This window comes from Entelurus aequoreus, linkage group LG12 (genome assembly GCF_033978785.1).
Source record: "Entelurus aequoreus isolate RoL-2023_Sb linkage group LG12, RoL_Eaeq_v1.1, whole genome shotgun sequence".
Classification (NCBI taxonomy): Eukaryota; Metazoa; Chordata; class Actinopteri; order Syngnathiformes; family Syngnathidae; genus Entelurus; species Entelurus aequoreus.
In genome coordinates, this window is record NC_084742.1 from 72478099 (window position 1) to 72501494 (window position 23396).

Below are 23396 nucleotides of genomic sequence, written 5' to 3' on the forward strand. Positions count from 1 at the left end.
GTTGAAGTATTTGCCAGACGCTTTTATCCAAAAAAGTGTGTGAAAATGAGTGGTATTCAGTGAGGTAAAATGAATTAAATGTGCTGACAGTTCATTGCTCCTGCCAAATGAATTGCACTGAGTGGAGCGGATCACCACTCCAAGATGGCGGCCCCGCGTCTCGTCAGCGCCAGTAGGCAGTAGTGCTCCATGCTGCGTACCCTTAGAAGATCCATCCATCCATTTTCTACCGCTTATTCCCTTCGGGGTCGCGGGGGGCGCTGGAGCCTATCTCAGCTACAATCGGGCGGAAGGCGGGGTACATCCTGGACAAGTCGCCACCTCATCGCAGGGCCAACACAGATAGACAGATGTCTATGCATATTCCCGTGGGTGGAAACGCACACACGCACACACACATGCGCAGTTGCGTAGGCTTCCTGCTCACGGGCCGGGTTCCTGTTACACATTCAGCCTTATGACTTGGAGAAACAAGCACCGTCCTTGAAAAGTTTGTAAAAAATCGTATTGATTTACTTTTATAAAAAGTCAAATATGGAGTAAAATTACAGCCAAAACTCCACATTGATTGATTGATTGATTAATTGATTGAGACTTGTATTAGTAGATTGCACAGTATAGTACATATTCCGTACAATTGACCACTAAATGGTAACACCCCAATAAGTTTTTCAACTTGTTTAAGTCGGGGTCCACGTTAATCAATTCATGGTAACAAACAAACTCACAAACAAATTAAAAATGTTTTTACTCACGCCCAATGATTTGCAAGTCAAATAAACTATTTTCTTCAAACCAAAAATTGATTCCAAAGTAGAAAAAAAAAAATCTTCATATAAAAAAATTATTGGCAAAATTCTGCAAGTAAAAAAACGATTTACAAGTATACCATTTTTTTCTGCAAGCAAAAAAATAAAAGATTCACAAGAATGAAATGATATGAAACAAGAAAGAAAATGAAAACAATTTTTTTCGATAAAACATCGATTTCCAAGTATTACAACAATTCGGAAATTAGAAAAGAACATTTGCACCTATAAAAAGACATTTCTGCAAGTTAAAAAAAAATCTGTAAGTAAAAAAAATCGATTTTTAAGTAAAAAAAAAACCAAAGTACTAAAACATTTTTCTGCAAGCAAAAAAACATTTGCAATTATAAAAACAATTTTCTGCAAGTAAATAAAATGATTTGCATGCGTAAAAAGTATTTTCTGCAAGTAAAAATAGATTCACAAGTATGAAAACTATTTTCTGCCAGTAAAGAAAATGATTCGCATGTATAAAACCAATTTTCTGCTATAAAAAGAAAGATCTGCACACATACACTCAGAGCAGCTGTAATTAGAGCAGTTGTAATTAGCGCAGCTGTAATTAGCGCTCCACAGCGACACCTTGTGCTGCTGCTACCATTTAAGGCTGTCAGAGGTACTTTGGTGCATGGTGCCATCCGCCAAAAAAATAATCAAGAAAGTGTCCACCCTGCTTCTTTCACAGAAGAGAAGGGAAACAAACTCGCTAGTAGTCCTTTAAATGGACTCAGCAGCACCACCTGTTGTTGTAGAGTGCGAACTACAGGTGCTCAGAGTGCAAGTGTGTGGGTTAACTAAAAAACTTTTTATAATTGCCAATCGATGTTTTTTTATTTAAGAACATTTTTATGCTTACGAATCCTCTTTTACTTGCAGAAAATTGTTTTTATACTTGCAAATTGTTTTTTTATTTGCAGGAAATTGTTTTCATACTTGCAAATATTTTCTTTAATTGCAGGGGAAAAAACTTTTTTTTTAAAATAAATAAATGGGTTATACTTGTATAGCGCTTTTCTACCTTCAAGGTACTCAAAGCGCTTTGACACTATTTCCACATTTACCCATTCACACACACATTCACACACACATTCACACACTGATGGCGGGAGCTGCCATGCAAGGCACTAACCAGCAGCCATCAGAGGCAAAGGGTGAAGTGTCTTGCCCAAGGACACAACGGACGTGACTAGGAAGGTAGAAGGTGGGAATTGAACCCCAGTAACCAGCAACACTCCGATTGCTGGCACAGCCACTCTACCAACTTCGCCACGTTTTTACTTGCGAATTGTTTGGCTTGAGTAGAAACATTTTTCTTTTGCTTTTGTGGAGTTTTGACAGTAATTGAACTCCATAGTTAAAGAAACAATAGAGCAGACTCATCACATGAAAGTTAGTGAGGAGGGACCATAAGTAAACAAACAGAAAATGTATGTTTGTACCCTTTGGCCACGCAAAGTCTGTCAAATTTGGAGCAACTTTTTTACACAGATAATTAAACGAGTGAGACGCTGATCAGTGCATGTTTTGGTCGCTGAATTTTATTTTTATAAATGGAAATTAAAAAACAAGGACGATTGTTTGATTCAATTGAATTTTAAAATGCAAAATATGTTGGTGTCAAAGAGCAATGACTGTAAAAACGGTTTGATTTTCATTTTGTATTTTATACTACGAGCATTAAAATCCCCATTAGACAGAAACAGAAAAACAGACCAAAACGAATATATTTTTTTATTTTCAAAGTAAAAGCGGGCATAATTAATACGGTACCCGTGTGCCTGTGACTCTGGCTGTAATGTACTTGGAGCCCGACTCAGAAATTATTTAAGACATTCTTCACACACATCAACAGAAACAGAAAAACAGACTAAAACTGATGTTTTGTTTATATTGTGTCACCAAAACCGGAAGTTGTACTTTAAACTGTACCGCGGGCTGGTCTGTAAGGAAAAATACTGTGTGATTGAATTATTTTGCCTCCACTTTAGTGTGATATGTGCGTAGGTGTCAGTCCTCGTTGTTCCATGTTCAAGATACATTTTGTATAGGGCTCCAAATACATTTAAGACAGTCACACGGGCACAGAATGCCCGCTTTTACTTTGAAAATAAACATTTCCGGTGTCAACACACGAAAGAACACCCGTTTTGATTTGGTTTTTCATTTCTGTTTACTGGGGTTTACATTTTTTGTGATATGATTTATACAATCAAAATAAAACCGTTTTTTTAGACAATGTACTTGCTCTTTGACACCAGACAAATAAAAACGCCTTGTTTTTTTTTTTTTTTTTTTTTAATGAAATCCAAATAACCCAATCGTTTTTGTTTTTCAATTTCCATTTATGAAACAAAAATTAAATGACCAGAATACACACGGCCGGACACCTTTTTATCATTTCAAGATCTTTGGTTGAACTTCCGGTCGCCTCATTGGCCACGCCCATTTTTAAAAACGTCAACAGCGCCAAATTTGCGCTTCTCTTGTTTGAGTGAAATGTCCAGCGAAGAACCGCAATGGAGAAAAGTCCATACAATAACAGGAGTAATACCGCCTTCGAGACACGGCCACAGGGCCGTGGCCATTCGGGAGCTGATTGTAGTGTTCGGAGGTGGAAACGAAGGGATAGCGGAGGACCTGCATGTTTATAACACTGGTATGCTAACATTAGCATGGCTAATGTTTTTAGCATTAGCACTTAGCCAAATAGTCACTAAACAAAAGTACCGTTTGTTACATTTGATTTGTATTTGAGAATAGTGAATACCACTTTATACAACTTCATCGACATTTAAGTCATTGATGTGAAAGAACAAAACTGAAATCCAAATTTTGATTTATCAGTCATTATTATTTCATCACACTAATGTGTCACCTCTAGCCCTCATTTCAACTGTCAAGTATTGGGATGATTTCATTCTAAAGCAAAGTGACTAGAATTGAAGATGAACAATTGATTCTATGCAAAAAAAAGAAGTACAAATAGTTGCCATACCAGCACTGGAAAGAGGACTGAGCTGTCTACAGTCTTGGTGGGAAGTTAACTTGGCATCGGTTTGTTCCTAGTACCTCTTCTTCTGGAACCCACAATATGTGTGCATTTGCATTGGATACCTAGTACCTCTTCTTCTGGAACCCACAATATGTGTTTATTTGCATGGGATACCTAGTACCTCTTCTTCTGGAACCCACAATATGTGTTTATTTGCATCGGATACCTAGTAACTCTTCTTCTAGAACCCACAATATGTGTGTATTTGCATCGGATACCTAGTACCTCTTCTTCTGGAACCCACAATATGTGTGTATTTGCATGGGATACCTAGTACCTCTTCTTCTGGAACCCACAACATGTGTGTATTTGCATCGGATACCTAGTACCTCTTCTTCTGGAACCCACAACATGTGTGTATTTGTATCGGATACCTACTACCTCTTCTTCTGGAACCCACAATATGTGTGTATTTGCATCGGATACCTAGTACCTCTTCTTCTGGAACCCACAATATGTGTGTATTTGCATCGGGTACCTAGTACCTCTTCTTCTGGAACCCACAATATGTGTGTATTTGCATCGGGTACCTAGTACCTCTTCTTCTGAAAACCCACAATATGTGTGTATCTGCATCGGATACCTAGTACCTCTTCTTCTGGAACCCACAATATGTGTGTGTTTGCATTGGATACATAGTACCTCTTCTTCTGGAACCCACAACATGTGTGTATTTGCATCGGATACCTACTACCTCTTCTTCTGGAACCCACAATATGTGTGTATTTGCATCGGATACCTAGTACCTCTTCTTCTGGAACCCACAATATGTGTGTATTTGCATCGGGTACCTAGTACCTCTTCTTCTGGAACCCACAATATGTGTGTATTTGCATCGGGTACCTAGTACCTCTTCTTCTGAAAACCCACAATATGTGTGTATCTGCATCGGATACCTAGTACCTCTTCTTCTGGAACCCACAATATGTGTGTGTTTGCATCGGATACCTAGTACCTCTTCTTCTGGAACCCACAATATGTGTGTATTTGCATCGGGTACCTAGTACCTCTTCTTCTGGAACCCACAATATGTGTGTATTTGCATCGGATACCTAGTACCTATTCTTCTGGAACCCACAATATGTGTGTGTTTGCATTGGATACCTAGTACCTCTTCTTTTGGAACCCACAATATGTGTGTATTTGCATGGGATACCTAGTACCTCTTCTTCTGGAACCCACAATATGTGTGTATTTGCATGGGATACCTAGTACCTCTTCTTCTGGAACCCACAATATGTGTGTGTTTGCATTGGATACCTAGTACCTCTTCTTCTGGAACCCACAATATGTGTGTATTTGCATGGGATACCTAGTACCTCTTCTTCTGGAACCCACAATATGTGTGTATTTGCATGGGATACAAAATAGAGGGTGCATTCATTGTTGTGTTCTTGAACGTGATGTATTGCACATGAAATCTCACTTTAAGGCTAGAAACTATCTTAACACAATGAATGTTATGTTCAGATATCTTGGCATTCAATTGTTTTTTGCATCATTATCAAAAATATCAAAGCACCCACCATCTTCATTTGTTTCTGTGTATTGTAACCTGTAATGGAACAAGCTTGTTTTGTGCTCTACTCCAGTCTCCAAGCAGTGGTTTCTGCCCGCTGTGAGGGGAGACATCCCACCAGGCTGTGCTGCCCATGGTTTAGTTTGTGAGGGCACTCGCATACTGGTCTTTGGTGGCATGATAGAGTATGGCAAATACTCCAACAACCTCTATGAACTTCAGGTAATGTTTTCCTAGGATTTCTATCAATATCAGGTAACATACGTATTAAGGGGGAAAAAAAACCTAATTACGAATTTTCTCTTCAAAATTTCAGATGTGATTCTATTTGCCATTTTTATATTTTATACATATAAAACTGGGAAAATAAGGAGGGAAGGTAGACATGTTACTTTTAGACTGTCAATCAACATATTCTGGTCTAAAGGTGCCACACATTAGAAAAATATACAACAATTTACTTTCAATAATATTTGTCTTTATGAGGACAGACTCAGAACTTTAGTCTACATCATGCTCCTAAACTGAAGAAATAACCAACAAAAAGCGATTATAATATTAATAATGCAAGTAACTATTTAAAAGGATATACACCCATTTCTTATGACTGTAGAATCGTTTACCATTGTACTGTCATTGGAAGGTGAATAACTTCCTCAATAAATCAAAATATAAATGGACTCTCATTTCTGTAAGCCAAAATTTAACTTAAATACATTTAAATAAAGAGCTTTTATTTTTCCTAGTTGGAAAAAATAGGTGGAATGTTGTTGTCACAGTTCGCTTGTGCTGATGGGCTCATATTGCTCATCCGATTTGAAGCTCAAATATTCCAACAACGGGACATTTTGACTTATCATTTTTATCCTCCTAATTTTTGTAACTTTGCGGAACTTCCCACTAGCGAGTTGCAAGTCTGTCTGTCCGTGCTTCCTGTGTGTGTGTAAAGTTGGCGGTCTTGTGCTCCGCCCACCGAGACAGAGATTGTGCATGGCAGAAAAGAAGGCTCACTGCATTCAATTGATTCTACTGGTAAATAAACACGCTTGGGTGCTTAAAACGATGCACAGAGTGAGACGAATAAATACGAGGCTCAACAATTCTGATTAACGAACTTGTCCCACTCAAATTCCGGTGACGCCGGACAAAAAAACCCTCAGCCTCTTGTTACTGTTATCGCACTAACTAAAACTTCAATGTTGATTTAACATGCAGCCCTAACACTTATGTTAACATTTGCAATTTGATAGGCTAACAGGTGGCTTTGGAAGAAGCTGAAGCCCAGAGCGCCCAAAAATGGCTTGCCTCCATGCCCTCGTATCGGACACAGCTTCACACTTAGTGGTAGCAGGTGCTATGTGTTTGGGGGGCTCTCCAATGTTAGCGAGGACCCCAATGGAAATGTCCCACGGTACTGTGCACACTTCATGAAGTTGTGTTGTGTTGAGTAATGTGATGAGGTCTACTCGGCTGTGCAAGGTACATGGATGACCTGTATGAGCTGGAGCTGCATTCGGCATCAGGCGCAAGAGGCTGGAGCATCCCAGAGACAAAAGGGGGCGGTCCTTCAGCGCGGGAGTCCCACACTGCTGTCGCGTACGCTGGTCTTGGCTCGCCCAAGCTTTTCATCTTTGGAGGAATGCAAGGGCGCCGCTTGGATGACCTCTGGCAGCTTGATCTCAGTAAGTTTATTCTTTAGGACGAGGGCTGGGCGATTACATGATCCTGATCAGTTCCAGCTGTTAGCGTAATTACCTCCATCAAACATGCGGAAATGTCTGATATTGCAGTAGGGAAGCAATGGTGCTCCGTATAATCCTGCCTTTAATGACCGTTGTGCATGTGTGCGACCGTCCCTGTCAAAAGTCAGGCTTGTCTCCACGTAATTAATGTTCAGTCAGTGTTGTGCCGCTTCCCCCTTACACACTTGTCTCTACGTAATTAATGTTCAGTCAGTGTTGTGCCGCTTCCTCCTTTACACACTTGTCTCCACGTAATTAATGTTCAGTCAGTGTTGTGCCGCTTCCCCCTTACACACTTGTCTCTACGTAATTAATGTTCAGTCAGTGTTGTGCCGCTTCCTCCTTTACACACTTGTCTCTACGTAATTAATGTTCAGTCAGTGTTGTGCCGCTTCCCCCTTACACACTTGTCTCTACGTAATTAATGTTCAGTCAGTGTTGTGCCGCTTCCCCCTTTACACACTTGTCTCCAGGTAATTAATGTTCAGTCAGTGTTGTGCCGCTTCCCCCTTACACACTTGTCTCCAGGTAATTAATGTTCAGTCAGTGTTGTGCCGCTTCCCCCTTACACACTTGTCTCCAGGTAATTAATGTTCAGTCAGTGTTGTGCCGCTTCCCCCTTACACACTTGTCTCTACGTAATTAATGTTCAGTCAGTGTTGTGCCGCTTCCCCCTTACACACTTGTCTCTACGTAATTAATGTTCAGTCAGTGTTGTGCCGCTTCCCCCTTACACACTTGTCTCCAGGTAATTAATGTTCAGTCAGTGTTGTGCCGCTTCCCCCTTACACACTTGTCTCTACGTAATTAATGTTCAGTCAGTGTTGTGCCGCTTCCCCCTTTACACACTTGTCTCCAGGTAATTAATGTTCAGTCAGTGTTGTGCCGCTTCCCCCTTTACACACTTGTCTCTACGTAATTAATGTTCAGTCAGTGTTGTGCCGCTTCCCCCTTACACACTTGTCTCCAGGTAATTAATGTTCAGTCAGTGTTGTGCCGCTTCCCCCTTACACACTTGTCTCCAGGTAATTAATGTTCAGTCAGTGTTGTGCCGCTTCCCCCTTACACACTTGTCTCCAGGTAATTAATGTTCAGTCAGTGTTGTGCCGCTTCCCCCTTACACACTTGCAAATGCAGCCCGGAAGAACAACATAAAGACGTGGCTAACACTAACACAGAAGTTGAAACACAACATTTAAAGGGGAACTGCACTTTTATGTAATTGTTCACAGTCATTTTTGAAAGACATGAAAACGGATGGATTTTATTTTTAATGCATTCTAAATATTAAATATATTCGATCAAAAGTCAGTTTACAATGGAGCCTCCGGGAGCCCTTCAATTCTGTCTATGGAACCCCTAAAAACATCCAAACACCTCCATTTTATACACATGATGTAAGTATATACGTCATGTAGTAACATTCATAATAACATGTAATATATACATGATGTAAGTATAAATCATTTTGGAGTTTGTGCACAAAAACGTTTTGTTCCTGAAATAATCATCAAACTTGTTTTATGTGTTGCTACACATTATTTCACAGTACCTCAAATTCAAACTGCACTTTCAAATATTTTCATTAAATGTAAGATACAGAATTAGAGTTTTGAAAAACTCCAAAATCTGGGTGAGTGCTTGCTGTTTGCTGGTGAGAAGCACCCATGTGTACAAGTAATCAAAGAAGTCTTGTTTAGTGAATGTTCACTTCAATACAAGTCTTATAGTATTCACTACACCAGTTTTTTACTGCAGGATGAAGTTTTTCAAAATAAAAAATAACTTTGAGAGGGAAAAGTTGTCTTCACCTCCCAAAATGTACCAAAAAGTAGCAAAACCGTGGCCCTAAAGCCGAGGTACGGAACGTAGCGTGGGTTACCTGTACCGTAAACACAATTATACACATGAAGTAAATATTAGCGTGCATTACCTCCATCAAACAAGATACTGCAGTAGACTGTATCATCCTGCACGGGACAATCCCACTTTATTAAAAAAATGTGATTATATTTGAGATGGAATAATATGAAAAAAATAATGGTGATTTTTATTGGCCAGCCCTAGTTGAAGCCATCACATGCACTAACTCATGACACACCATCCTTCTTCAGACACCATGATGTGGTCAAGGCCTCACACCAGGGGTTCCACGCCACTACCCAGAAGTCTTCACTCTGCCAGCGTCATCGGAAACAAGTAAGGCTTTAACCGCCATAACTCCCATGCAGTGACTTCTGACGGGGGTTTGTCTGCAGAATGTTTCTTTTTGGTGGCTGGGTTCCTGTTCCAGAGTCAGAGAAGCAAAAGGCTGCAGGAATGAAATGGATTTGCACCAACGCCTTAAGTCTTCTTAACTTGGGTAAGTAGTTGAGATATCCACCATCATAACAAGGAATTTAAAGCAAGACTTGACAGACACCATGAGCTGGCAGAACCTGGGCCCACAATACGACGACGTTGGCTCCCAGTTGCAGAACCATAGGGCCCAGAGTGAGGACCAGAATGCGAGGAAACCCAAAGCCAGGGCCGGCCACTGCGCCGCTGTCGTGGGATCCAGGCTTTACGTTTGGAGCGGCCGGGATAGTTACCATAAGAGCTTGGGCTACCAAGTCTGCTGCAAGGACCTGTGGTACCTGGAAACAGGTGAGAAGAATATGATCATGTGAACCTCCATTCACAAACTTCATTGGTTCATGCAGTGGTACGACCTCTACTTAAAAAACCAAGCCTCGACCCCTCTCTCCTCTCTAACCTTAGACCTATCTCTAATCTTCCATACATTTCCAAAATATTAGAGAAGGTTGTGTACAGTCAGTTGTTGCCCTTCTTAGAGGATAATGGTATCACTGAGTTGTTCCAGTCCGGTTTTAAAGCCCGCCATAGCACAGAGTCAGCGCTTTTAAAAGTTTCTAACGATATCCTCCTGTCAACAGATTCTGGTAAATATGTTGTCCTGGTGCTTTTAGATCTGTCTGCTGCGTTCCACACCGTCGACCACGCCACCTTAATCACTCATCTTGAGAACTGTGTGGGCATTTAGGGCGCCGCCCTCAACTGGTTCCGGTCGTACCTAACTGACAGGAGTTTTTGTGTAAAAGTAGACAGTTTTATGTCTTCCACAGCTCCTCTACCACATGGGGTTCCCCAGGGCTCAATCCTTGCCCCAATTTGATTTGCGCTTTATCTTCTCCCCCTTGGTTCTGTTTTCAGGAAGTACGGTATTGCATTTCATTTTTATGCCGATGATTGCCAGATCTACTTTCCCATGGCACAAAATACCACAGTCCAACATCTTATTGACTGCCTGCACGACATCAAAACTTGGCTTTCCACAGGAAGTTTCCTGTGCCTAAATGAAAACAAAACAGAAGTTATGTTGTTCGGTCCAAGTCGCTCTCCCTCCCCCAAAGTGGACCTCGGCACTCTGACCACGTATCTCAGCGACTGTGTCACAAACCTGGGGGTAAAGTTCCACTCAGATTTTAAGTTTGAAAAACAAATCAGCAGCGTCGTTCAAAAAAGCTTTTATCAATTACGCCAAATAGCGAAAGTGAAACCGTTTCTGTCAGGACCTGATCTTGAGAAATTAATCCACGCCTTTATATCAACTGGTCTTGACTACAGCAATGCCCTGTACGTAGGCATTAGCCAGGCCTGCAGCTCGTGCAGAACTCTGCTGCTCGTCTGCTAACACAGACCCGCAGGCGTGAGCACATCACCCCTATACTAGCGTCCCTTCACATTTTTTGAGCAATGACAGTTAATAATAATAAAATATAAAAACAACCTACATGGACAGTTTGTGTTATTAGTCAACATTGCAACTTTTTTCTGGTTACATTTCAAATGTTTGCTCTTTTTTCCCACTTTGTAATGTACATTTTTTTGTTATTTTTAGAATAGTTTGAACACCTGTGATCTAAAAACAACAACAACAAGCTCAACTGTGCTGTATGCACTGCTGTGCCAACACACACATACGCCTCTGGTGCCCTCACAAACAATCAGATTTGACAAAAATCCTTAACTTTAACAACCATATTGCGACAATAATAAACAGTTAAAAAGTAGCAGCTCACAAGGGGAGAGAAAAGAGTTAAGTTAAAGTTAAGTAGCAATGATTGTCACACACACACACTAGGTGTGGTGACATTTGTCCTCGGCATTTGACCCATCACCCTTGGGAGCAGTGGGCAGCAATCAAAAGTTGATTTGGTAATAAGATGGCTTCCTCATTCTCTTCAATACAAGTAAGCACAAAATGGCTGTCAGTGGGACACAAGATGAAGCAGTGAAGCGTTCATACACACAGACATACTTGGCTCCATCTAATATTTGGTCAAGTTTGCAAATGGAGGCAGTGGTAAATGGAGGTTCCACTGTAATGGTACAATGAGGGGATTAAACGTGCAATATCTTTGATTTTGTTTTAGATAGACCATCGTCCTCGGATGCGGTGATGCTCATCAAGTCCACTGTCAGCATGCTCCATGTGGCGTGGCGCCCCGTGTCTGCAGCAGACTGCTACCTCCTCCAGATTCAGCCTGTCAACCCGCCAGCCAAACAGCTGGATTGGTCGGCAGCAGATGGAGAGAGAAAAAGTCAAGGTAAGTGGGGACAAATATACAAACCTGAGTTGGGAAATTGTGTTAGATGTAAATATAAAATACTATAGTGCATAGCTGATTAAAAGAAAAACAATATCTAAGTGGGCCAAATCACATTTATTAGAAAATAATCTCTTGAAATTGACTAGTCACTTGATTATAATAATAGGACATTTAAATTGTTATGTCAGGTTTGAGACAAATGTGCTGCTGGTATGACCACAGTGTGCACGTCTGTATTCCACTGAATGCTCAGAGTGTTTGTGCGTTTGCTCACACACATGACACATTAGAGGGAGCATTGGTCTGGACTACAGGCAGGCCAGTCTAGTACCCACACTCTTTTACTATGAAGCCACGTTGATGTAACACGTGGCTTGGCATTGTCTTGCTGAAATAAGCAGGGGCGTCCATGGTAACGTTGCTTGGATGGCAACACATGTTGCTCCAAAAGCTGTATGTACCTTTCAGCATTAATGGTGCCTTCACAGATGTGTAAGTTACCCATGTCTTGGCCACTAATACACCCCCATACCATCACACATGCTGCCTTTTACACTTTGCGCCTAGAACAATCCGGATGGTTCTTTTCCTCTTTGGTCCGGAGGACACGACGTCCACAGTTTCCAAAAACAATTTGAAATGTGGACTCGTCAGACCACAGAACACTTTTCCACTTTGTATCAGTCCATCTTAGATGAGCTCAGGCCCAGCGAAGCCGACGGCGTTTCTGGGTGTTGTTGATAAACGGTTTTCGCCTTGCATAGGAGAGTTTTAACTTGCACATACAGATGTAGCGACCAACTGTAGTTACTGACAGTGTGTTTCTGAAGTGTTCCTGAGCCCATGTGGTGATATCCTTTACACACTGATGTGGCTTGTTAATGCAGTACAGCCTGAGGGATGGAAGGTCACGGGCTTAGCTGCTTACGTGCAGTGATTTCTCCACATTCTCTGAACCCTTTGATGATATTACGGAGCGTAGATGGTGAAATCCCTCAATTCCTTGCAATAGCTGCTTGAGAAAGGTTGTTCTTAAACTGTTCAACAATTTGCTCAGGCATTTGTTGACAAAGTGGTGACCCTCGCCCCATCCTTGTTTGTGAATGACTGAGCATTTCATGGAATCTACTTTTATACCCAATCATGGCACCCACCTGTTCCCAATTAGCCTGCACACCTGTGGGATGTTCCAAATAAGTGTTTGATGAGCATTCCTCAACTTTATCAGTATTTATTGCCACCTTTCCCAACTTCTTTGTCACGTGTTGCTGCCATCAAATTCTAAAGTTAATGATTATTTGCACAAAAAATAAATGTTTATGAGTTTGAACATGAAATATGTTGTCTTTGTAGCATATTCAACTGAATATGGCTTGAAAATGATTTGCAAATCATTGTATTCCGTTTATATTTACATCTAACACAATTTCCCAACTCATATGAAAACGGGGTTTGTACATAGACAAATGTACAGCCTGCTAAATGTTGACGCTTGTAACTCAGATTTCCAGAGTGTAAGTGAATGCAACACTGAAGAACAAGAGAACACGTCAGTGCAGGTATTTGACTTGAATTCATTACCTGTACTTCTATTTATACAACTTTGTCTATCATTCACAATCCTTATGTCAGACAACAACACACATGTTTTTCTTTTTCTATGCTTTGTAACTGCTCACATACAGCATGCACGGGCTAGCTGACAATGCACCTAAGAGAATACTGCTAGAGTGTCCGGTTCCATTCCAGCTTCCGCCATTCTAGTCACGGCCATTGTGTTCTTGGGCAAGACGCTTCATGCTTGCTCCTGCCGGCTTGGGGTTAGCGCCCACATCAGTGTGTGAATGTGATGTATAATGTAAAGGGCTTTGAACATTCCAGATATAGTAAAGCACTACAGACAATTTAGCATTACTTTAAAAAAAAACATCCAAAACCCGCCAACAATACTCCATTTACATGTCGTGTCCTGAATATTAACAAGTAATAGCAACATTGTTATTATAAGCGCTAACGCCAAGGAACTACTTTAAGCAGCGCTGTGATCACAGAGAGCTAACTAGCTTATGCTGCTATATTGACATATTGAGCTGCTGCAAGGCCTCTGAGTTGCTGAAAGTTAATTGTAGATGATAAATCATGCCTCTCACCTGGATAGTAGAAGGTTGTGGACATAAACCCACAAGTTGGTCAACTTTGACATCCAACTTAAAGACAAAGATGGCGAGAAAGACACAAAAAACGCTTGTTTGTGAATCCTTTTTTTTTTACTCTGTGAGAATTATGATTAATTCGTCATCCAAACGGGAAGATATAAACATCCCATCAGTCTTTGTCCCAGTGAGAGCAGACATTGCACAGTAAGTGGTTGTTTTATTATGTTCTTGTTTAGCATTTAGCAATACTGCTACATGATGCTTAGTGTTTGACTAAAGATGCATATGTTTAGCACACAGCTTCTAAAACTTGTAGATCATCCTCCTTATATTCAGGCTCAAAAATAGAAGTTTCTGGATCATTATTTGTCCCAGAGTAGTTGTGATTAGTAGTAGTGTTGTTGTTGTTAAAAGGGAAAAGCGAACATTGTGATGAGTCTGTGAAATTAATACTCCGCCGCATGTTTAAAATGAGCAAAATATGTAAATATTACATATTATGAATGTTACTACATGACATATATACTTACATCATGTATATATGTCATGTTATTATGAATGTTACTACATGACATATATACTTACATCATGTATATATTACATGTTATTATGAATGTTACTACATGACATATATACTTACATCATGTATATATTACATGTTATTATGAATGTTACTACATGACATATATACTTACATCATGTATATATTACATGTTATTATGAATGTTACTACATGACATATATACTTACATCATGTATATATTACATGTTATTATGAATGTTACCACATGACATATATACTTACATCATGTATATATGACATGTTATTATGAATGTTACTACATGACATATATACTTACATCATGTATATAGGACATGTTATTATGAATGTTACTACATGACATATATACTTACATCATGTATATATTACATGTTATTATGAATGTTACTACATGACATATATACTTACATCATGTATATATGACATGTTATTATGAATGTTACTACATGACATATATACTTACATCATGTATATATTACATGTTATTATGAATGTTACTACATGACATATATACTTACATCATGTATATATGACATGTTATTATGAATGTTACTACATGACATATATACTTACATCATGTATATATTACATGTTATTATGAATGTTACTACATGACATATATACTTACATCATGTATATATTACATGTTATTATGAATGTTACTACATGACATATATACTTATATCATGTATATAAAACAATGATTGAGGTATTTGGATGTTTTTAGAGCGCTTCATAGGCTTGCGAGCCTTTATTTACAAGTTAGAATGCTTTAAAAAAAACCATGTGTTCTTGTCTTACATAAGGATTGTGAATGATTGGCAAAATTCCCCCAAAAAGTGCAGTTCCCCTTTAAGATAAAATGACTGCAATAAATGAATCATTATGGTGGCTTTTCTTTCACAATCGCACGATGGCTCACAGCAGCACGGCAACCTGGCAAAGTCCTCCATTAGCCAGGTGGAGCCCCAGGCAGGTGCGGTCAGCAGACATGTATACATGTGAATTCACCAAACAGCCACTGATTGAGTAGTGCTGGTTTGCTTTTGTTCTGACAGAGAAACATGAGGCTGAGAAGACGACACACCAGGTCAGATGTATTCCAGAACTTTTATTTTGATTTCATGTGTCAGATTTCGTCTAAAACAAGTCTTTTGCAGAGCCCGGAGGAAGCGCTGTGGTTTGATGTAGGTGTGTTTAAAAGCCTCTTTTCAGAGGTCCACTGCTATTATCTGCCTGCTGAGAACCACCAGGTGACCCCAAGCAGTCGGCCTTCTGTTACAAAAGAGGTAACTATAATCACAGTCATCATCACGTGTACACACTAGGGCTGGACAATTAATCACATTTGCATTTCGGCTGTTCACGATCATCAAAATATTATAGTCCAAATAACGATTAATGGGCCGCACAAAAAGTAAAGCATTTCCGTTCTAACATAACCGTGGACACAGAATTGGCCACACAATCCACTGTTAAATGCAGAGTATCAGGAACATTGACATAAATGTAAGTGAAATGTTGTCATTGTGAGGAGAAGGAACATTTGTTTGGGAAAATAATGTTTCTAGTAAAAAAGATCCTGGAGATGACAAAAGATCTGGAACTCACAGACCTCATTGGAGCCCTCTTGAAAGACAGGCGCTCCTATGTTACGGTACTTTAAACAACAAGCAAAGTCGCTGGCGATGAGAGAAGAACGGCCTACCTCAAGGTAGTGTGCTGGCTCCACTACTGTATAACATCTATACCAACGACCAGCCAAAGGACCAGAACACTGAACGATTCATCTACGCTGACGACCTCTGTGTAACATCTCAAGAGAGTACGTTTGAAGCGGTAGAAGCAAACCTCACCTCAGCCCTAGATGAGCTACTCCTCTACTACTAGCGAAACATCTACATGCAAACCCTGCAAAGACACAAGTCTGCTCGTTCCATCTCAGGAATTGGCCTCTTAACATCAAATGGTCTGGAACACCACTTGAGAACTGTACCAACCCTGTCTACCTTGGCGTAACCCTAAACCGCACCCTCTCCTTCAAGGAACACATTAAAAACACCAAACTGAAAGTCAGCTCCAGAAACAACATCTCACGGGAACTGACAAATTCCAAATGGGGAGCCACAGCACACACACTAAGATGTACTGCTTTGGCCCTGTGCTATTCCTCGGCGGAGTATGCATGTCCTGTCTGGAAGAGATCAACCCATGCCAAGAAACTAGACCCAGCACTGAACACCTGCCGCTTGATCACTGGTTGCTTGAAGCCTACCAACCTGAACAACCTACATCTCCTCGCTGGCATTGCCCCTGCAGACGTGAGACGGGAAGTTGCCAGCCGAGTAGAGTTCACACAAGCTACCAGTGATGAACGCCACCTCCTCCATGGACGTGAACCCTCAGCTTAATGTCTGAAGTCAAGGAGAATGTCCAGCCCCTAACAACATCTCGGGAAGAAACCAGACTCCAGCTATGGACACAAAGACTAGGAAGACCCCCCTCCTATTGACATGGGAATCCCCCCTTCTGAAGACCTGCCCCCGGGTCAGAAACACCATGGGTCCAGTGGAAGACACTAAACCGCCTGAGAACAGGAACGGGGCGATCAAAAGCTGCTATGGCCAGATGGGGCTACAAAACCGGCCCAACCACCTGCGAATGCGGAGAAGAGGACCACACGATGCAGCACTGCCTTGTCTGTCCTCTGCTACCCAGCCAGTGCAGCTTCAAAGATCTCACAGAGTTCAAGGACAATGCAAAAGACTGTGTAAAGAAATGGGAAACTGTCATACAACCACATGCTTCAAAGACACGAAAACAAGAAGAACACAAAAAGCACACACTCGGTGGCGGTAAAATAAGTGTAAAAGGTGACAAAAACCTAATTAAAACAGAAAAACTGAATTGTATTGTTATTTTATATTGCTGTTATTTATATTTATTTTGTTACTGTTATTATGTTACTAATTTATACCCGTTGTTCTTTCAAATGATGTTCCACGTTGAAGTGGTACAATAAATACTGGTGATTGCAATGTCAATGAAAGATAATGGTGGTTATTAATGTTGCCAAAATAGTCCACACAGTGAAGATGTTATTAATGGTCTGTGCGCTCCTTCCCTCAGAGGAGGCTTCAGGACTACCAAGAGCGAGAGAAGGAGGAGCTGACTGCAGGTCAGACTTACAGGTTTCGAGTGGCGGGCCTCAACTACTTGGGCCAAGGTGACTTCAGTCAGGTCAGTGAGTTCAAGACGTGCCAACATGGCTTCCCTGGAGCGCCCTCTGCTGTCAAGATCAACAAGGTAACACCTTGACTTGAGTTGGCATTGCTGTTGCAAAACTCTGTTATGGAGCAGTTCTTCCATCCAGGCCAACGACGTGGTCTGCATCACATGGGAAGCGCCTCCCTCTCCGTCAGGCCGCATCCTGGAGTATTCAATGTACATGGCGGTGAAGAAGAGCCGCTCGTCCAGCTCTGAAAGTCCCGGCCAACTGACCTTCATCCGGATCTACCGCGGTACCAAGATGTCCTGCACGCTCAGCTCCAACCAGCTGGAGAACGCACATCTGGACTGCTCCGCCTCCAGCCGCCCGGCTCTCGTCTTCCGCATCGCCGCCAAGAACGAGCAGGGCTACGGCCCGGCCACCCAGATCCGCTGGATTCAAGGTGGGAGCAAGGCTGCTTTATTTGGCCATCCACCTAATTCCATTTCCTGTTGGTCTTCCTGGCAGATCTCTTTAAAGCGCGGGCTGGATCAAAGGCAGATGTCTGTGGTGCTGATGGTCGCCTTGCTGCTGACAGGTGACAACTTCTCTTGTGGATCATTCAAGTTTGTCTAAGGCCATGTCCACACTTTATAAAACACATATTTGGGCTGAAAACAATCTCCATCCACACAAGTGTAGTTTCAAAATGGTCTATGTCTACACACACACACACACACACACACACACACACACACACACACACACACACACACACACACACACACACACACACACACACACACACACACCTGCTGTCATGCACATGTTGTTCAATCAGAAGCCTGAAAAAAGCAACAATATCTGACTTGGTGCAGCATTACACCTCCTATTGTGTTTATTTTGATACACCTTAGACCATGTACATTATCTTTCAAACCAGCCTGCACTTACACACAATCCTGGGAACATTATTAAAGAGTGAATGTGCTGCTGAAAGCCAACACTCATAGAATTAGAACATGGTCATGTATTACATGTGCCGTCAAGTCTACATTATTTATCAAATCAGCACGCACTAACGAGCCAAGGAAACCATTTTGCATCTTTAAGTATCTATATAAAGCACACGGACGTGTGTGTGCCACTGCAAAACTCCCATGGAATTATAAAGCATTTCATCATGGATATAATGATATAGTGTATATTGTCTTTAACATCACTACAAGGAATATGTAGTACATGTGTAATGAAGTATATATTGTCTTTAACATCACTACACACTACAAGGAATATATAGTACATGTGTAATGAAGTATATATTGTCTTTAACATCACTACACACTACAATGAATATATAGTACATGTGTAATGAAGTATATATAGTATTTAACATCACTACACACTACAATGAAGAGGCGACATTATGTTCTTTTTTGTTGCTTGGTCGCTTTTTATGCGCGAGCAAAATGCAAGTAAGGCCTAAGTATCTGTGTTGGTGTGGACATGGCCTAAGTATCTGTGTTGGTGTGGACATGGCCTAAGTATCTGTGTTGGTGTGGACATGGCCTAAGTATCTGTGTTGGTGTGGACATGGCCTAAGTATCTGTGTTGGTGTGGACATGGCCTAAGTATCTGTGTTGGTGTGGACATGGCCTAAGTATCTGTGTTGGTGTGGACATGGCCTAAGTATCTGTGTTGGTGTGGACATGGCCTAAGTATCTGTGTTGGTGTGGACATGGCCTAAGAATCAGTGTTGGTGTGGACATGGCCTAAGTATCTGTGTTGGTGTGGACATGGCCTAAGTATCTGTGTTGGTGTGGACATGGCCTAAGTATCTGTGTTGGTGTGGACATGGCCTAAGAATCAGTGTTGGTGTGGACATGGCCTAAGTATCTGTGTTGGTGTGGACATGGCCTAAGAATCAGTGTTGGTGTGGACATGGTCTAAGTATCTGTGTTGGTGTGGACATGGCCTAAGTATCTGTGTTGGTGTGGACATGGCCTAAGTATCTGTGTTGGTGTGGACATGGCCTAAGTATCTGTGTTGGTGTGGACATGGCCTAAGAATCAGTGTTGGTGTGGACATGGCCTAAGTATCTGTGTTGGTGTGGACATGGCCTAAGTATCTGTGTTGGTGTGGACATGGCCTAAGTATCTGTGTTGGTGTGGACATGGCCTAAGTATCTGTGTTGGTGTGGACATGGCCTAAGTATCTGTGTTGGTGTGGACATGGCCTAAGTATCTGTGTTGGTGTGGACATGGCCTAAGTATCTGTGTTGGTGTGGACATGGCCTAAGAATCAGTGTTGGTGTGGACATGGCCTAAGTATCTGTGTTGGTGTGGACATGGCCTAAGAATCAGTGTTGGTGTGGACATGGTCTAAGTATCTGTGTTGGTGTGGACATGGCCTAAGTATCTGTGTTGGTGTGGACATGGCCTAAGTATCTGTGTTGGTGTGGACATGGCCTAAGTATCTGTGTTGGTGTGGACATGGCCTAAGAATCAGTGTTGGTGTGGACATGGCCTAAGTATCTGTGTTGGTGTGGACATGGCCTAAGAATCAGTGTTGGTGTGGACATGGTCTAAGTATCTGTGTTGGTGTGGACATGGCCTAAGTACCTGTGTTGGTGTGGACATGGCCTAAGAATCAGTGTTGGTGTGGACATGGCCTAAGTATCTGTGTTGGTGTGGACATGGCCTAAGAATCAGTGTTGGTGTGGACATGGCCTAAGAATCAGTGTTGGTGTGGACATGGCCTAAGTATCTGTGTTGGTGTGGACATGGCCTAAGTACCTGTGTTGGTGTGGACATGGCCTAAGAATCAGTGTTGGTGTGGACATGGCCTAAGTATCTGTGTTGGTGTGGACATGGCCTAAGAATCAGTGTTGGTGTGGACATGGTCTAAGTATCTGTGTTGGTGTGGACATGGCCTAAGTACCTGTGTTGGTGTGGACATGGCCTAAGTGTCAGTGTTGGTGTGGACATGGCCTAAGTATCTGTGTTGGTGTGGACATGGTCTAAGTATCTGTGTTGGTGTGGACATGGCCTAAGTATCTGTGTTGGTGTGGACATGGTCTAAGTATCAGTGTTGGTGTGGACATGGTCTAAGTGTCAGTGTTGGTGTGGACATGGTCTAAGTATCAGTGTTGGTGTGGACATGGTCTAAGTGTCAGTGTTGGTGTGGACATGGTCTAAGTATCAGTGTTGGTGTGGACATGGTCTAAGTGTCAGTGTTGGTGTGGACATGGTCTAAGTATCAGTGTTGGTGTGGACATGGTCTAAGTGTCAGTGTTGGTGTGGACATGGTCTAAGTATCAGTGTTGGTGTGGACATGGTCTAAGTGTCAGTGTTGGTGTGGACATGGTCTAAGTATCAGTGTTGGTGTGGACATGGTCTAAGTGTAAGGTGAAGAAACAAAGACCAAAGTCCTTCCTGCCTGACAATGTTTGCTGGACTTGTGTGTCTTACAGCTGCAGCTGAAAGTGTTACTGTACTTACAGGAGACATGGACATCAAGCAATGCACATATTTATTTTTCTATTTAAATCATCCTTGTATATATTTTCATTTCAATATTTTTGTAATGATGCACCACATAACTCAAATAGTTTCAATCATGACATGTTTTGTATGCTATTTTTATGTTCGCATGGAGCAATTTTAATCCTGCCAATGTTTGATATCACCTTCAGTGTCCTTTGCAGCGATATAGTGTACTACGTTATTACAATCATGCCTTTTTCCATTACAATACTTTGGTGTTCACATTGTCATTTATCATCGTAGGACCATACATCTTTAATTATTACATTAACAATGAATGTGAGAAAATCACAGCAAGTGCTCATGAAAGATGTCATTCATGGCCTTTGAAGGGAGCTGGATCTTGTGGAGTTGTTCTTTTCAAAGAGCCCTTGCTCGTTAGTACACTTCCTTTTTTTGCAAGGTAATCACTGTAGCTGTTATATGATAATGTGGGAATGAGAAACTAATCTTTTACACAAATAGAATTATTCTGAAATATTGGCAATAATTGGGTGCCATGTCAACATGTTGGACAATGATGTCACTCATTTGAATTGTCCATAACTTTGTAGCATTTTAATAATAGATACAAATAAGATGTACAAATAAAATGTATATACCTGGATCATGTTTTGTTTAGTCATGTTCTGTTTAGTTTTGGACTCCCTTAGTTCCTGTTTTGTGCACCCCTGGGTTTGTTTTGGTTACCATGGGTGCTGATTGGGTTCACCTGCCTCTGATTAGTGTTCAGCACACTCACCTGCTGCCGGGCACTAATCAGAGAGCTACTTATTCACGTTGCTCGCCACACACTGTCTGGCTTGGTTATTTGCTGTGTGCAATCCTCCACTCCTAAGTTTGTTCCTTAGCCTCTCGTGCCATCGGCACACTTTCCTTTTGTTTGTTTCCTGTTTTTTGTATTGTGCTATGATTTATGAGGAATACATCATATCCTACCTTCAAGATGCTTGTGTCCGGACTTGTCCATCTGCATCCCGGGAGAACCACCCCCACGTCACAATACCAGTACAGTATAGACACCAACAAAAACAGTTAAAAATCAAAGTTAATTTTTAAATCCAGTTGCCAGTCGGGCGACATTTACATGTGCATGAATCACGTCTCAACGTTCATTGAAAAAGAATCGTTCAAAAGACTGGGTTCGTTCGTGAAGTTCACATCTCTGGCGCTCACTGCTCATTCATCAGCAAAATGCATTCACAGACCATTGAAATTGAAGTCAATTGTCCACGTGGAATGGAACAATTATACTTTACTTTCATTATCAGCACATTAGGACTAGTTGTAGTGACGGACGACATGTTAGCATGTAGCCAACATTAGCTTATTCCTGAATCAAACGTATGATTTGGAAAATGTACTCGAACCAAGTCAGTGAATATTGACAAAATATCGTCAAGGTGCTAATGTTGGCCGAACATATTTGCGCTTAGCCACAGCTATGTATTGATTGATTGAAACTTTTATTAGTATTGATTGATTGATTGAAACTTTTATTAGTATTGATTGATTGATTGAAACTTTTATTAGTATTGATTGATTGATTGAAACTTTTATTAGTATTGATTGATTGATTGAAACTTTTATTAGTATTGATTGATTGATTGAAACTTTTATTAGTATTGATTGAAACTTTTATTAGTATTGATTGAAACTTTTATTAGTAGATTGCACAGTACAATACATATTCCGTACAATTGACCACTAAATTGTGTAACCGAGGGTTTATATATGTCGCCTATACTGTATAAAAGTACATATAGTTGATATATGTCGCCTATACTGTATAAAAGTACATATAGTTGATATATGTCGCCTATACTGTATAAAAGTACATATAGTTGATATATGTCGCCTATACTGTATAAAAGTACATATAGTTGATATATGTCGCCTATACTGTATAAAAGTACATATAGTTGATATATGTCGCCTATACTGTATAAAAGTACATATAGTTGATATGTCGCCTATACTGTATAAAAGTACATATAGTTGATATATGTCGCCTATACTGTATAAAAGTACATATAGTTGATATATGCCGCCTATACTGTATAAAAGTACATATAGTTGATATATGTCGCCTATACTGTATAAAAGTACATATAGTTGATATATGTCGCCTATACTGTATAAAAGTACAGAATAAACACTGAAGCTCCAGTTTTACACGAGGACCACTTT

At 40.9% G+C, this 23396-nt stretch overlaps 1 protein-coding gene across 1 annotated transcript; it reads left to right on the forward strand.

The window, feature by feature from the left end:
* Positions 1–3274: 3274 nt before the first annotated feature.
* On the forward strand, positions 3275–21988 carry hcfc2 (host cell factor C2). The gene is made up of 16 exons (XM_062066652.1): positions 3275–3465; positions 5454–5602; positions 6631–6791; positions 6860–7062; positions 9237–9321; positions 9381–9484; positions 9541–9768; positions 11559–11732; positions 13239–13294; positions 15378–15429; positions 15512–15543; positions 15614–15742; positions 17583–17759; positions 17827–18124; positions 18190–18259; positions 21134–21988. Exons 1-16 carry the CDS (start codon positions 3306–3308, stop codon positions 21141–21143), a joined length of 2088 nt encoding a protein of 695 aa, XP_061922636.1. The 5' UTR covers positions 3275–3305; the 3' UTR covers positions 21144–21988.
* The last annotated feature ends 1408 nt before the right edge of the window (positions 21989–23396 follow it).